General features: G+C 42.7%; 1 protein-coding gene across 2 annotated transcripts; it reads right to left on the bottom strand.

Annotated features, from left to right (window-relative positions):
- Positions 1-380: 380 nt before the first annotated feature.
- ZFP64 (ZFP64 zinc finger protein) lies at positions 381-15,299 on the bottom strand. 2 transcript variants are annotated; one of them, XM_034787476.1, is made up of 6 exons: positions 15,134-15,299; positions 13,244-13,480; positions 11,659-11,820; positions 10,387-10,449; positions 9,450-9,701; positions 381-3,796 (listed from the first exon to the last, which is right to left on the bottom strand). In XM_034787476.1, the coding sequence occupies exons 1-6, from the start codon at positions 15,180-15,182 to the stop codon at positions 2,496-2,498; spliced, it is 2,064 nt and encodes a 687-aa protein (XP_034643367.1). In that variant the 5' UTR covers positions 15,183-15,299; the 3' UTR covers positions 381-2,495. The 2 variants fall into 2 exon arrangements, with proteins under 2 accessions (XP_034643367.1, XP_034643368.1); XM_034787477.1 differs by lacking the exon at positions 15,134-15,299 and adding an exon at positions 14,909-15,000.
- Positions 15,300-15,621: the final 322 nt, after the last annotated feature.

The raw sequence follows: 15,621 nt of genomic DNA, 5'->3' as shown, positions 1-15,621 counted from the left end.
CTAAAAAACCTAACAAAACTGTTAATCAGATCCACTGATTTTTTTATGACTGAAGCCAAATACTACCATGTACATATTTATTCTTTATATAAATATACATTCGTTGCATGATGATGTTAAGCACACAAATAGCCACCTCTATCTTGTTCTGTACTAATATTAATGTAGTTATATTTTTTTTAATTAATTAGCTTTTTGATCCCCAAAACGGAATCTTGAGTAGGTTTTGTACTGCAACAGGTTTTCTTTTTCCTCTCTTTAAGCTGCATTCTTACACATAAAGAACAGAAATGGAAATGCAAAATACATTTCTTTTCAATCACACAATTAAAAACAAATGATAATGCAGCACCAAAACAAATGACATAAAATTGCAGCACTGTATTTGGAAAAATATATTGTATTTTTTTTTTTTTAAAGGACCCTTCTGATACAAAGCATTGTGCTGTATACATGATTTGCATAAAAGATCTGTTATGACACAAAGTATCACCAACACACAGACAGCATTCTATTATTTTAAGAGAAGTACTTTGGGGCCTGATTCTGCATGAGTGTCTAAAGCAAGGTGCTAAGTGCCCCCCAACCCCTATTGAGTTCAATACACTTTTCATGTAATTAGCAATTGCCACAAATCTCTAGACAGAATCCCAAAATCATTTTTGTGGTGCAGGGCATTCCTTGGGGAATGATAATCAGCCAGGACCAGCTGATGGGCTCATGACAAGTTAGCACAACTATCAGAGATACAATTTTTAGTATACCTTTAAGGGGTTTATGGTTCGTCTTTCGCCTTTTTGAGTGTACATGTTGTGATGCCACTATGATATGCACACAGTTCTGGGAATACAGAGAGCATTACAGCCTGTTAGCTAAACAGCCTGCCAAGGGTCTGATCCAATTCCTACAGAAGTCAATGGAGTTCTTTCCATCAACTTCAATGGACACCAGATCAGACCTCAGGCTCTCTGTCAATGCTCCATTTAGCTTCTAGGGGCCAGATATTGAAAAGATCTCAGCTCCCATTTATGCACTGAAATCAATGCCCAGATTTTTTTTCCCAAAAAACTCAGCCAGAAGGGCTCTGAGCACTTTGAAAAAATCTGGTGATAACTGTCACATTAGGAGCTGCTGTGTGCGGAGCACTTTTGAAAATCTGGCTCCAATTCATCCTGATAAGTCTGGTTCTGAATCAGACCCCAATCCTGAAAACACTTCAGTGGGGCTATTCAAGTGAAGTTAAGCAAATGTGTAAGTGTTTGAAGGACTGGGGCCTTAATTCTTAATGTTGTTTAATATACTGTTAATTTTTTATCTAAATAGTAGCACCTAGATAGCATGAAATTCTATTAGAATTATGTCCAGCAGTTTGAATGGTCTAACAAGTAATGAAAAAAATGAACAGATGTTTGTTTTGGGGAAATTATAGGTACCATGTACAAAGTCCAAAAAGTAGAACCACTGTTGTACTATGTTAGCAACAGACAGATTAACCACAGAGAGTGCTCCCATTACAGACCCAATCCAACAAACCACCTAAGCATATATTCAATTTTAAGCATGAGAAAAGTTCCACTTAAAACAATGGGGCTACTCATATGTTTAAATACTTTGCCTGATCAGGGCTTATATGCAGTAGAGCACAGCTACAGGGTAGGTCCTACAGTAACCTGCAAGAGGAGGTTTGGGCTGGCTAGGTTTTAATGGGTCTCTGAATAACTGTTTTGGTTCGTTGCACAAAGCCACCTTACTCAGGGCTTGTCTCCACTTACCGGTGGATCGACGCTGCGGCGATCGATACACCAGGGGTTGATTTAGTGGGTCTCGTGAAGACCCGCTAAATAGACTACAGATCGCTCTCATGTTGACTCCAGTATTCCACCGGATGGAGAAGACTAGGAGGAGTCGACGGGAGAGCGTCTTCCATTGACATAGCATAGTATGGACCCTGCGGTAAGTAGATCTAAGCTATGTTGACTTGAGTTATGCTACTAACGTAACTCAAATTGCGTAGCTTAGGTTGACTTTCCCCCATAGTGTAGACCTGCCCTCAGATTTTTCACAGGGGATAGGAATTTGTCATGATGGTATCTTAAGGCGAGATGTTCTTTGCATTTGATTTAAAAAAAAAAAAAAAAAGCTATTTTGTTTAAATAAGACATTTGCTGCGCAAAGTAAATCCTGCTTTGGGAAGTTTTTTTGAAACGTGAAATTTTAAACAGTTGCTTTGATATTCAGGATCACATTTTTCAAAGACTGTAGCCTCTAGTTTCCAATGCATGTAATTGTGCACAGCCTTGTGTGCAGGTGCAAGTCACTGCATGTGCATGTGAGAATGCAACATATGACTATATGTGCAAAGTGGTGCAAATGGAATGTTAGAGGCCAATCTCAGGACACCTGAAAATCTGGTCCTCACTTCACTGTCATGAAAATCCCACTGACTTCAAGGCGTCACAAGGCAATCCAGGGCGGAATTTGCGCTAATTTTTTAACTAATCCGGTATGGAGTCTGCAGGACACAGCGAAGCTGTATGGACTCCACTTTGAATGATGGAGTAGGTCTGCTTAGGTGCTTGTGTGTGAGAGGATGAGGAAAAGATGGGAGGAGGGGGAGCTGAAGTTGACACAGAGATACTCTGACCTCCATCACTAACCACAGCCACGTCTGTTGCCCCTTCTTGAATCAAAGCATTGAGCCCTTCCAAGTCAGAGCAGCTGATTCCAGAATCATTGATGAAAGTCTGGCTTGCTGAAGCCCTGTGACTACTGACTGAAGTAGCAGGAATCAAAGTCTGGTGGAGAGTACTGCTGTCACTTTGGTCGTGGGCAGTGAGAAGAACTGCTGGCTGCCCCACTGACACAGCTTCGCTTTGAGAAACAGGGGGATGCGGCGGTGCCAGCAGACTGACTTGTCGCAGTATTTGCAACTGGCTACTTGCAGATAGGTCTTCCTGATTCTGGCTAACTAATGTGGGAGGCATAACATTCACTGAAGCAGCCTGAACTGTTCCATTAGCTTGAGGCACTTGATGGCCAGCAACGATCTTGACCCTTTCTTCACTGTAAGGAGAAACCTGAGTGGCTTGAATTGGAACTTGAAGGTGACTTACAGTAATTGGGGCACTGGTCTGTCTACTGGGGTCCATGTGCAACTGCAAAACAGCCAATTCAGTACTTTTGGTCCCATTATACTCTCTGTGCTGCTTCTTATGGCTCCTAAGAGAATCTTCTCGGACAAAGGAAGCCTCACACAGGCCACATTTAAATGCTTTCTTGGCATCCAATTTGGCTACTTGCCTGGAGCTGCCCTGCTTTGACTTATCTCCCTCTTTCTTCTCAGTAGTTTGCTTTTTAATCTTGACTTTGTCTCCATGGGCTTTCTTCACGTGCGTGGTCAGATTGCTCCGCTGCTTGGTATCAAAGCTGCAGAAGTCACATTTGAAAGGGCGATCCTCGCAGTGAATTCTCTCGTGCACCTTGAGAGCTGCCTTGTTAGAGCAAGAGTAGTTGCATTTTGAGCACTTCACTGGCTGCTCAGGCTGATGGGTTCTTAAGTGATGCCGAAGGGTTGTTTTGTTTCCGCACTGGAACTCGCACTCTGGACACTTGAGTGTGTTCTCCATGCTGTGTTTGATGCGGATGTGCGATTTCAGGTTCCCTTTCATGGCACAGCGGACGTCACAGAACTCACACTTGTAAGGCTTCTCTCCAGAGTGCACACGCATGTGCCTCTTCAAGTCCGAGTTGATTTTAAATTTAGCACTACACATCCGACACTGAAACGGAGCATCTCCTGTCAACAAAACACGCATTTAAATTAGAGGAGTCAAGCCACGAATCTACAGGACTTCCTGGACAGACTGAAAGCTTCAATTAACTGCATAAACTTAAACTGGTACATGAACCCAATTTGTTCCAGTTAAAATTTCCCAACATATTTCCACAATGCACTAAATTCTTTAGTAAGGTGAAATTCAAATGTTGCATTCTCTTGTTTCACCTGAAGCTGATCAGACACACTTTTGTGTGGGAAACACAGTAGCCACTCCTGGCTCAGAGTGCTTTTGGATAGAGAGAGTATTTGGGCATGCTTGCAGGACCCTGCAGTTCCTTGGTATTTGTATTCCAGATGTTCTCCACTTCTAGTTCATTTTAGGGGTATGAATGGTGGAACACTGTTCCAAAACAAACTACTGAAGATTCTCAATCCTCCCTCATTAATAAGATTGAGCATCTCAACTAATGCTTTTAGCTAATTGAGATAAACATTAAAAACCGAAGAAGTTGCGTCTCTGCTAGATTTTGATGCATTATAAACCTTTCCTAAATATACACGTTAGCATATACATATAACTGTAGTCATGCTGAGAACTTAAGTATGATGGAGTATTAAATCAGTTCCAAACTATGTGGAATTAAATTACTAGCTAATCATCTTTTTAAAATATTTTGATAATAAAATATTTACCACTGAAGACCCAAACTAAAAATCATCCTCCAAAATAATTTACACGTCTGTTCCTATTCTTCTATGCTACATTTGCCCTAGAATATTTGGCTCAAATTTCTTATATTTGTAGAATCTGGTAACTAAAGGTGCAGTGTTCAGCTAGATTTTCAGTTTTTGAAGCAAATGTTGAAAAAGCAAAGAAGGAAGGTGATAGGGAAGGACAACACTTAGTAGCATATACTTGGATGCACAGAAAATACACTGGTTACTCCAGATTTACAGGATATTCCTACAGTTTGTATTGGGGAAAAATTTAATTGTATTGTAGTGAGGCACCATAATTGGAAAAGAAAAATTAAAAGAGTGAAACATGCAAAAGATAAATAATGATGTATGGATTCATATGAGTTTACTTATATAGAAATGTAACATTAGGGAACTATTTAGTATATAGTTTTGTCTTGCAATTCAACAGTTGGAAATGGAGGATTCTGCATTATGTGACCAACCAACTTTCCACAAGCTACAGTAAAAGTTAATTAGGATGCACGTAGGAGTGTGTGCCTGCACAGTACATGTACATGCACAATTTTTTATGGGGACACACACGAAGACTAGAAATAGCTGCAGCTGAAAATCTGTGTCAAAGGATTCAAATGCGAGATCTTGCAAATGTTTTTGTATTTGCTCAACTTTAACCTCATGAATAATCACTTCAAGGGAACTACTCACATGGGGAAAGTTAGTTATGTGTATAAGCATTTGCATCTTCAGGGCCTAAACCTCTGTTCTTTGCATTTCCTTGCGTTCGTAGGGTTGTCACAATATGTGCCGCCAAAATAACCACATATATTTAATTCATAATCACTGGATCAAATCCAGGGCTTGGACTTATAAGACAATGACTCCATTCAGAATATGATGATTTAAAAAACAAAAGAAGCTGACTGTAGTAACTAGCATTAGCAAAACAATACTATTCATTCTTAACAGTTCTTCTCTGATCCACTTGAACAGTAAGACATCATTTTGGTATTACTCTGTCACGCCATGGAAGGAGAAAAGTGAAAGAACTATAGGGTGCTATGTAAGACAAACAAAATGCAGGAATGTACTAAGTTCAGTCAATGCTTTGTTCATTAATAATCAAGCTGCATATGGCTAATTTATTTTACATGTTAATATTTTATAGATCTTTGTGATATCTGTATAATTTTGCATAATTTGTTTATCCAGCTACATATGTCATTGATTTAGCTGCTTATTTTTCAAATCAAGTTGTGGCATACTGTGCAAATCTCACATCTGTTTAATAATTGAGATATATAGCGTATTATGTTTGTGATAAAGATTTTTATTAACGAAGATACACTAGCAACCAGTGTAGCTTATTTATTTTACAGTCACAATTGCATACTCTTCTAGTTGAATTGTAAGATTCCACTATTGAATTTTTACCAAGTTTACTGATGAAGGCATAGTACATATTTCAATAGCTCAATTTTCATATATTGGACTGACAGTGTTACTCACTTTTGTACTCAAATTCTGCAATACATATGTTTTCTAAATTGCAGATTGATCTATTATACATATTTACACTACTGGCCTTGCACAATTTGACACTGGCAGAGGTAAAAAAGAAAGTCAGGGCCCTGATCCTGAAAACTATTACTCATGTGAATTGTTCCACTGAAATTAAGAGAATGAAAGGATTAATCAAATTAGCAAGGGTGTATAAAATCTGACTCCAAATTATATACAGTAGAACCTCAGAGTTACGAACTGGCCAGTCAACCACACACTTCATTTGGAACCGGGAGTATACAATCAGGCAGCAGCAGAGAAAAAATAAATAATAATAAAGCAAATACAGTACAGTAGTGTTAAATGTAAACTTCTAAAAAAATAAAGGGAAAGCTGCATTTTTCTTCTGCATAGTAAAGTTTCAAAACTGTATTAAGTCAATTTTCAGTTGTAAACTTTTGAAAGAACCATAAAAGGTTTTGTTCAGTTACGAACATTTCAGAGTTATGAATAACCTTCATTCCTGAGATGTTCGTAACTCTGAGGGCTTGGCTACACTTGCGAGTTACAGCGCAATAAAGGAGCCCCGGGCGCACTAGCTCACTACCCATTCACACTGGCAAGGCACACCGAGCGCTCTGACTTCGTGGCTACAGCGCTGCTGGTACTCCACCTTGGCGAGTAGAATAACGTTTGCTGCGCCCCCGCAAGAGCGCCACGGCGCCAGTGTGAATGAGATGTTGCATTACTGCGCTCTGATTGAGCGCTGGAAACATCCCATAATCCCCTTAAGTTACGTGGCCACTCTTGTCATTGTTTCGAACTCACTGTAGGAATGCTGTAGGAATGCGGATATGCCCTTTCAAAGCTCCGTTTCTGACAGCTGGCTGCTGCTTGCTTTGAGTGAGAGAGAGAGGTGGGGGGGGGGAAGAGGTCTGCTGCTGTCTGAACTTACAAGACAGCATGCTGACACACTCTCAGCCCCCCCAAAAACCCACTCTCTCCCTCCACATACACTCAACATACTCCCTGTCACATTCCACCCCACCCCCCACATTTGAAAAGTACATTGCAGCCACTTGCATGCTGGGATAGCTACCACAATGCACTGCTCTTTGTGGCGTTGCAAGAGCTGCTAATGTGTCTACGCCAGTGCGCTTCCAGCTGAGTGTGTAAACACTCAGCAGCGTTTTCCCTGCTGCAGTCTCTGAAGGCTGGTTTAACTCCCAGCGCTCTACAACTGCAAGTACAGCCATGCCCTGAGGCTCTACTGTAGGTCACGAAGACATTTACCTCTATGAATTTCTAACAGATTTCTGGTAGTACAGAGAATGGTTGATTCAGTACCATTAGGACCTGCATCCTGGATACATGTCTGAATTTTTCTTTTAAACTAATCCACTCCACTTAATTTCTTAGTGAACAATAGGGATGTAATAATTTTTTAAAGCTTTGTATTTATATGCAACGAATGACACAAGTTCTTCATATCTAAAAAGATTTACTTGGGAAAGATAGAGTTTAGTTTCTTGCTCTAAAGACCTGACATCACATACTGAGCAATGAAGGGAAGTAGAAACAGAACAGGGTTAGGGTCAGAAAAGACCTCAAATCTGTAGAAACAGGAACACAGCTCCCACTTCAACACATTCCCTCTTGCCTCCTAGCCACCACAGGACTTCTGCAAGAGTGGGCATTCCTAGATAGATAGGAGGTAGGGATGAAATCTGACCCCACTACAGAATGAGGTGTTCTCAGAGGTAATTCATACAAAACTTACTGGAAGAACTCCCCTCTGTTTGCAATTCATCTTAGATTCAAGCCTGGAAGGGCAAAGGCAGATGCAGCATGGTTTCAAAGGGAGCTGTGCTGCTAATGAAGTGAAGAGTCATGAAACCTAAAGTGAAAGGATAACTTTTCTATGTAGATAAATTGGGACTATGCTGACTTCTCAGCAGACCCTAGAGAATCTGCTCCTGGCACATGCCTCTTTCCCTCATCCATCCTGGAACAGCAGGGAAGAGACCATTTTAATTCCACAAGTTCTAGTATAAGAAGTCAAATTATTTATTTGGAGAGGGAGCATGTGGCCCTGAAAGGACAACTTGACACAAAGGCTGTGCGTGCTTTTAAACTGGCAAAGCAAGACTGCGTTCTCATGACCATGTCACCCTATTTACCTGCTAAATATCACAAAGGGCTTATTCACTCCTTGTTCTTCACTGGCTGAATCCTTCGGAATCAGGGCCACTTGGCCTCCCAGTGGCAGAAAGTATGTAAGTGCCAATTCATCAGTCTTCACAGGTGGCAGTGAAAAGCTACCTTACTCTGGTGGAAAAGCGGAGAAGAATAAAGCAAAACTACTGTTTTCCTTCTCCCGTGGATTAATCCTTCCAGGGGCACAACTGCTACAGTTTACATATATATACCTGTGTGTAATCTGTGCACACTTGCGTTAGAGGAGGTAAATCTACATCAGGTGTTCTCTGGATTGTATCTGACTCACCCATGTACAATTCCTACTGGCCATCACATCCTGTTATGTAGCAGCAGAAACAGGTGAACCTTGTAAAACAGCTCCCTAGTTGTCCTGCCTGTGGCACCACAGCAGATTTGTGAAGCATAAAAGACTCTTCTGCTAAGGACAGATTGCTTTGACCCTCTGCTCCTCCACATTTCACATGTGATTTATTTTTTTTATCTGCTGGAAATAAATGCCACACTGCCTACATCTGAACTAATGTACAGTGTAGTACTTCAATTCTGAATCAGAACCTAGAGCAGGTTCAAAGCTAATATGGTAAACCCTGAATAGTAATCACTTTACAGCTAACATTCACAGAATTAATCTGTAAAGGACAACATGGAAACCAATCTAATACCACAGAATAAGCGAAAAACATTGTATGTCAGAGATAACTGTACAGTCACACAAAACTTCTGTATCTTTACAAGCTACAAGAGAAAATCTGATTAAAAGAGAATTTAGGAAAATAATTTAACTATAAGAAGTTATGGATTTAGTGTTTGCAAAAGGTGTGTGGGCTGACAGCTCTGGAGACTGAAATCATCTATCCACAAGTATAGCATGGGCAGCAGCAAGGCCAGTTTCCTCATATTGTCCTGCTAACATGCCTCAGCCTTGACCTGGAGGGGACCCCACCAGCAATGAAAGTTTAGCTGAATTTAGTAATTTGCAGATGTAAACTAAGATGAATTAGGCAGAAATTAAAATAGTTCAAGGGTGTCTACATTTGGAGATTGCACTGGTTTAACTAGTTCAATATCGCAATCAATTTAGTTAAACTGTTGCAACTTTTCTATAATAGACTCCAGATTGGGAGTTAGACACCTCGGCACTTCTGAAAATCCCACTGGGCACCTATCTATATCTTTAGCATCAAAATACCTCAAATATGGCCCAAGGCGTTTTGAAGTCTTACAGACTGAAATTCTGGTCTAGACTTACCAGTATGGGATCTGAGATGGACAGTAAGCTGGCTAGAGTTGCGGCTCGCATAAGGACAGATCTGGCATTTAAAAGGACGCTCATTTGAGTGGATGCGCTGGTGCTTGTTGAGACTGCTGTTGTCGGCAGCTGCATAGTCACAGTGTTTACACTTGTAAGGTTTCACCCCAGTATGGGAACGCATGTGCATCTTCAGCTTATCTTTGCGACTGAAGCACTTGCTACACACCTCACATTTATGGGGCTTATCTCCTGAAAACCAACAAAAAAGCATCTAAATAAGAACTTTTGTAATGACACAATCTTGGAACTAAACAAAACACAAAGAAACTATATAGAATTTTCAAATCGCCATAGCCTGAATTTTCCAAAGGCCTCCTTAACTTCACCTCCAATGTTTATGCCTTTAAACACCTCCACATTAACCACTCTTCCTAATAAGCACAGAAAAGATGGTAAGGAATCAAGCACATTCAGAAGACCCTTTGAAAAACTGTCCCCTTATGCTAGTTTTTGAAAGTTCATTTGAAAATGATTTACATTTTTTTTTAAATTATTGTGTCAAACTAAAATTTTTTTAACTTCTTGTCCTAATCTATAGTACAATACGGTGATGCACTGAAAAAGTAGCTTCCCATTCATGCCACGTAGGTTCCTGTGTGTCAGTGATGAGTGAAGCATACATCATTTTTGATGTTCTGAAATCTGAGGGCCAGATGACTAAGTTACAAACTGGCCTATACTAAAGTAGTTTGTACCATAATGTGGGACTTGGCATGTGAAAGAGACAGTTCTTGCATTCCAAGAAGCTAGGAGAGGGATTGTGCCTCTTGAACATGTAGGTTGTACCACCTAAAACTCGACGCTTATTTTGTGGGAAAACATCTATTGACAATAACAAGAAGGAAAAATAGAAGGTGATGGTTTTAGATTTTACCTGTGTGTGTTCTTAAATGACGTTCCACGTCTTTCATACCATATGATGTCTTGAATTGGCAACCTGAAAATAAATTAGATACCACAAACAAAAAATTAGATTTTTAAATTTAAGAAAAACAAACAAGACAACGGGACGGGGGACATGTACTTTGACAGATTCGGGATGTTGCCTTTCTCGGCATATATCTGTAACATTTCTGTGTCAAATTTATCAACGCTCTGTGTGTGTATGTGTGTATACAAATAAAGAGAAGGAAGTCAACACTGCCGGAAAATGAAGTCCACATCTTGTTTGCATATACTTACTTACAATAAGTAAGTAGCTATACTTACCTATAAACTTTAGTCTTCTAGTGCTTCCCTAGAAGATAATTCATTCTCTGCATTAACTCATTCTGGAATTTCTCGTGGTAATCTCTAAAACAAATTGTGTGGAATCTCTGCCTGGGTTTTGAGATGCACTCTACAGTACACAGGGGACACAGGGAGACTAATTAATTTCACATATAGTCTCAGATTAGAGATAGTGGGTGCCTAGCTAACACATTTGGGCCTTCATTCTCAGGAGTTTTGCCTGAGTCAAGAATACTGGATAGGGCCCTGAAAGTTTGTGTGCGCGCAAACTAAAACTGTGCATGTGAAATAAGATTCTCAGGTAAAGGAAAGATTTGAAACAATACTATAAACTCTATTTAAATAAACAAGACTACCCATGTGAGGGAAGTTTAACTCCCAAGCCTTGCAGCACTGAATCCTATATGAAAGAATTAAGCATCTGTTTTGCAGGAATTTATATGGGAACTTTGCCGATTAATATGATTTAAATATTGACAATATTTAAAACCAGTCCATCCTTGCAAACGCTTTGGTTCATCAGAGCTGTGGATACAGTGCAAATAAATTTCAGGATTCTTCACATGAGTTGAAGGATTGGGAACACAGTTAGGAGGATACAAATCAGGCCCTACTTTTACAGCGATGTGTGTCAGCACACCTGGAAGCCAGGTAGAGCCCCATTGATCCTAACCAGCACACATCATTAAAGCAAGATCAGAGTCTGAGGGCTTGATTCTACTCTCACTGAAGTCAATGGCAAAACTCCCACTGACTTTAATTGTGTAGGATCAGGCCTAAAGAAGCATATCATGTTGTCTTCTGGATTCTGTGCAGATTAATTTCATGAAATTAGGCAAACCTAGCATATTTATAACTATACTAAACACACCAATTGCAAAATGAAAGAAAAAAGAAGACATAGCCAATACCTAACCTGGATAGCAGCAGTTCAATTTCTTTTGGACAACTGCAGTAGTGGATTTTCTGGAACGCGTTTTTGATGATGGGGCGACAACAGTGGCAGTCTGAGGTTCACGGCTCTCATTGGGCAGATATGTTTGGTAGCCATGCTCAAAAACAAACTCTGGAGCAGAAACTAAAAACATAAAATGGCCCACTTTCTTAGTATAAACATCTTCAATCTGTATCAAATTCCATTAAGCATCACCCGTATCTAGTTCTAGTTTTACAATCACATTTGCCTATTCTTTTATAAAATGTTTTTCTCTATCTATTACAAGTGAAAGCCCCAAGTAAGCAAAAAAAAAAGACAAAGGCCCCTATCCTGAAACTGGATATGCATGGCTAGTCCTTTGCACCAGTACAAAGTTGCACTGAAGCCCGTGGGATTTTGTACAAGCACAAGAATGTGATGGTGTGGATCCAATTGCAGGACTCAGGGCTAAGTCAGTTTCTTCTGCTGTTTGTGCAGGGGGGTTACTTATATGAGTACAGTTATGTATGTTGTTAAATGTTAGCAGGATCAGAGCCCTAAATCAGTATTCAGGGGAAACAGCAAAACTGGCTTTATACAAAATGCTGTCAAAAGTATGAAGTAAACAAACTGAAAAAAATAGTTGTTTTTTTTTTAAATATCTAATCTCTTTCAGTTACAGGAATTTTAAGTTATCAACTATAAACATAGTAAGAAAAACATTTTAATGCGGACTAATTAATGGCTTTTAAGTTGATTAAATCTCACCCATGTCCTAATATCAAATAGGTTGGTATTATTGCCCTCATTTTACAGGTGAGTAAATAAGAGGCAGATAATTTAAGCAATTCATCCAAAATCCAGTGAATCATGGGCAGGGATTTGAACTCAAAAATTCCTGGCAGCCAGCCCTGAAATCAGTCCACTTGACTATCCAATTTTTCACTCGTTTTAAGGCTTTTGTATATCAGATTCTTTATCCCAAAACATTTCTGCAAATCTCTCTGAAAATTTATGTGTCTGTTCAAATTAGTTCAAAGTAAATGAGGCCCTGAGCCTGAAAACATGCACGCATGTAACTTTATGCAAGTAAAGGTCTGCATATGCTTCAGCCCGATTTAAACCTTTGCAGAGGTAGGAATACTGAGTATCACGATATTTCTAGCTAATTAATTGTGGAAGCAGTTGTTCCAGATGCAGTGTTCTCTTATGAGGAGGACCTGGACTGAGGATCAACAAAAACTCTAAGCCTGTGTTTGTTACCCAAGGGCACCACTAAAAATGCCCTGTCATTTGAATATTTTTCATAAATGCTGCCACTGATTAGTTTCCCTTTCATTAAGTGCTGGCTGCACGTCACATCAGGCTTAAGATATTATAAATGGATTAATAGTTTTAATTGTCAAATTAAGTGCATAGCGTTATACCAAAGCTAACCAAATAGTCAGTTTGCTTCTTCTTCCTTCACCAAATCATATGTGAATACTTGTGTGCAAACTGGTATTTTAACTTACTGTGATGGGGTACATGGATTTACATTTCTATTTTCTTATAGGATGTCTGCTTTCAAATTCCTAAGCAATACCTGTGATGGTCTGAGTCTCTGAAGTGATTGTTCTGGTTGTGGTTTGAGTCTGTGTTGATGGCACAGTTTCTTCTGAGACAAACTGGACTGTACTAGTGGTTCCATTTGCACTGATCAGCTGACAGCCGCTTTGCTTGTGAGCAACGAAGGCATCTAGGTTATTGAACTGCTGCTTGCAAATGCCACAAATGTGAATATCTGGGGTGAGCTCCACTAGGACAGTGGTGCCTCCTGGAACTACAAAAATGGAAGGAGATCAAATAATTTACACTGATGAAATCAAAACATTCCTACACAAAAGCGAAGAGAGACTCCAATAAGATTATCAATTGTCATATGGATCAGGGCCTCGATTAGTATATCATGCATTCAGTTTCTCATTGAATAACTGCAACATATCCGTTTCAACTACTACTGGAAGAGCTATAATAGGACCTGTGAAACCAAAATGCTGAACTCTATAAATACTGTCCCTCTTCTTAGCATAGCATTCAACAGATGACAGCACATGGGTGTTACAACCACTGAAGAACTAAACATATTTAGTGGTATATGAAGCTTCTGGGCACTGACTTCAGCAGGAGTTGATTGTGCTGAGCAGCCTGAAGTGCAAAGCCATTCGATCATCACCAACCTAAAAAAAAAGTTACACTAAGGTTCCTGGGAAACGTGATTCGTGAAGCCTGCATGCCTGCAATGCTGAACCGTAGGTTGCTGATAAGGCTACATTCTTTTTCCATGTTACACACTAGGCCACAGGGGCTTGCACGACAGTTGCAGTCTGGTAACTTGCATCTTTGCATGCTGCGCAGTGACACTCTCACAGCCAGGCGGCTTGCACAATGCCATTGTGCACTGGACCGAAGGACCTACACCGTTGCTCCTTGCATTAGGCCCAGGGAGCTTGCCCTATGCACCCGGGGAGCTTTCCCAGAAAATGTGCTCCAAGTATGGGGCGGGGGGAAGTGTGTGTGTGTGGGGGGGGGGGAGCGGGTTCTTAATGAACATGGATAGTCCTGGAGGCAGCATGGAGTGAAGTGTCAGGGTATCTCTTGCCTGGCTCCCCATCCCCTGTGCTGCCCAGCGGAGCCCAAGCAGCAAGACTGCCTTTTCCCCTCTGTCCTTCCCTCCCACGGCCTTCTGCCCTGCCTCCTCCCCTGCACTGACTGCTTAACATTCAACTTCTTCCCCTGCCTCAGTGCCTCCCCTATCCCTAACTCCCGGACATGTCCCATCTGCCTTCTCCCAAACTCCTCCTAGCTCCCCTTCTTACAGTTACTACTCCTCAACAGGCAGCCCTGACTGCCCCCACACCTCTAACCTATCCCTCTGCCCTACTTCTGCCGCCCCTGCTCCCACCCAATGCCCCTCAGTGGGGGGCTAGAACAGTTCCCGCCCTTCACCCCCGGATCCCTCTTTCTCCCTGACCCCCGATCTCGTCGCCGGAGGAGGGCTGGGGAGGGGAGGCGGCAGGCCAGAGTCGATCTCCGCCGGGCAGCGCCTATCGCCTGCGGCCGGGATGAAGGGGCTTCTCCTAGGCGGGGTGTCGGAGCCCGGGACCCGCTGCGGTCCGCCCTCCCCGGTGAGCGACGGGACCGGGGCGGCTGATGGCTCCGGCCGCCTCCGCCGCTCTCCGCGGAGCGACCCCTCGCTGCGCCCCGGCACCTGCTGCTCGCCCAGGCCCCGGGCCCCCTGGGGAACTCCGAAGCGGGGCCGCCCGGGGAGCCTCGCTGCGCGCCGGCGCGGGGCAGGCCGCCCAGCCCCCTGGCTGCTCGCACTCGGGTTCCCCCGAGCCACGTTCCCGGGCTTGGCTCCCGCCCGCTTCTTGCGCTACTCAGGTTTCGGGGCCTGCCCGGGCCCCGGAGCGCGCCTAGCCCGCTCGGCACTTACACGGCACGGGGCCCGGGAAGCCCGGCGCCCTCCCGCCGCCCGGGTTCATGGCGCGCTGCACGGCCTGGCCCGGGAGCTCGGCCAGCGGCAAGGGGCTCACTGGCGGCGGGGACCCCCCGCCCCGGGCAGGGACGGACGTGGAGAAGCCCAAGCCGAGCGTGCCCGCGCGCTGTGAGCATGCTCAGTGACAGCAGCGGAGGCCGCTGCCCTCCCGGGCCCCGGAACCCACCTGCTCGTTCTGGGACGGCACGTGGGGACACAGGGGGGACGGGGCGGCTGCTGCGCCTCGCCTCGCCTCGCCTCCCTGTGCAGCTCTAGGCAGGTGCCTGTTTAGAGTCTCTCTCCACTGGGCCGGCCGCCGCCAGGTCTCTGTACAGCGCCAGGCAGCCCGGCCCGGCTGGTGAGCCTATAGACACTCGGTGCAGGCTGCTGCTAGTGCCGTTTATAATCTATACCTAGTGCGCTGCCTGCTGCTGTGTGTGTCTCTG

The sequence above is a fragment of the Trachemys scripta genome, chromosome 12 (genome assembly GCF_013100865.1).
Source record: "Trachemys scripta elegans isolate TJP31775 chromosome 12, CAS_Tse_1.0, whole genome shotgun sequence".
Lineage (NCBI taxonomy): Eukaryota > Metazoa > Chordata > Testudines > Emydidae > Trachemys > Trachemys scripta.
This window is presented reverse-complemented; position numbering and strand designations above follow the sequence as displayed.

Coding starts and splice junctions, on each gene's coding strand:
- ZFP64 (XM_034787476.1), bottom strand. CDS start 15,182: ATGAACCCGGGCGGCGGGAGGGCGCCGGGCTTCCCGGGCCCCGTGCCG. Junction 13,481..15,133: donor CTTCCCGGGCCCCGTGCCGT/GTAAGTGCCGAG, acceptor CCATTTTTGTAG/TTCCAGGAGGCACCACTGTC. Junction 11,821..13,243: donor AGAGACTCAGACCATCACAG/GTATTGCTTAGG, acceptor TTATGTTTTTAG/TTTCTGCTCCAGAGTTTGTT.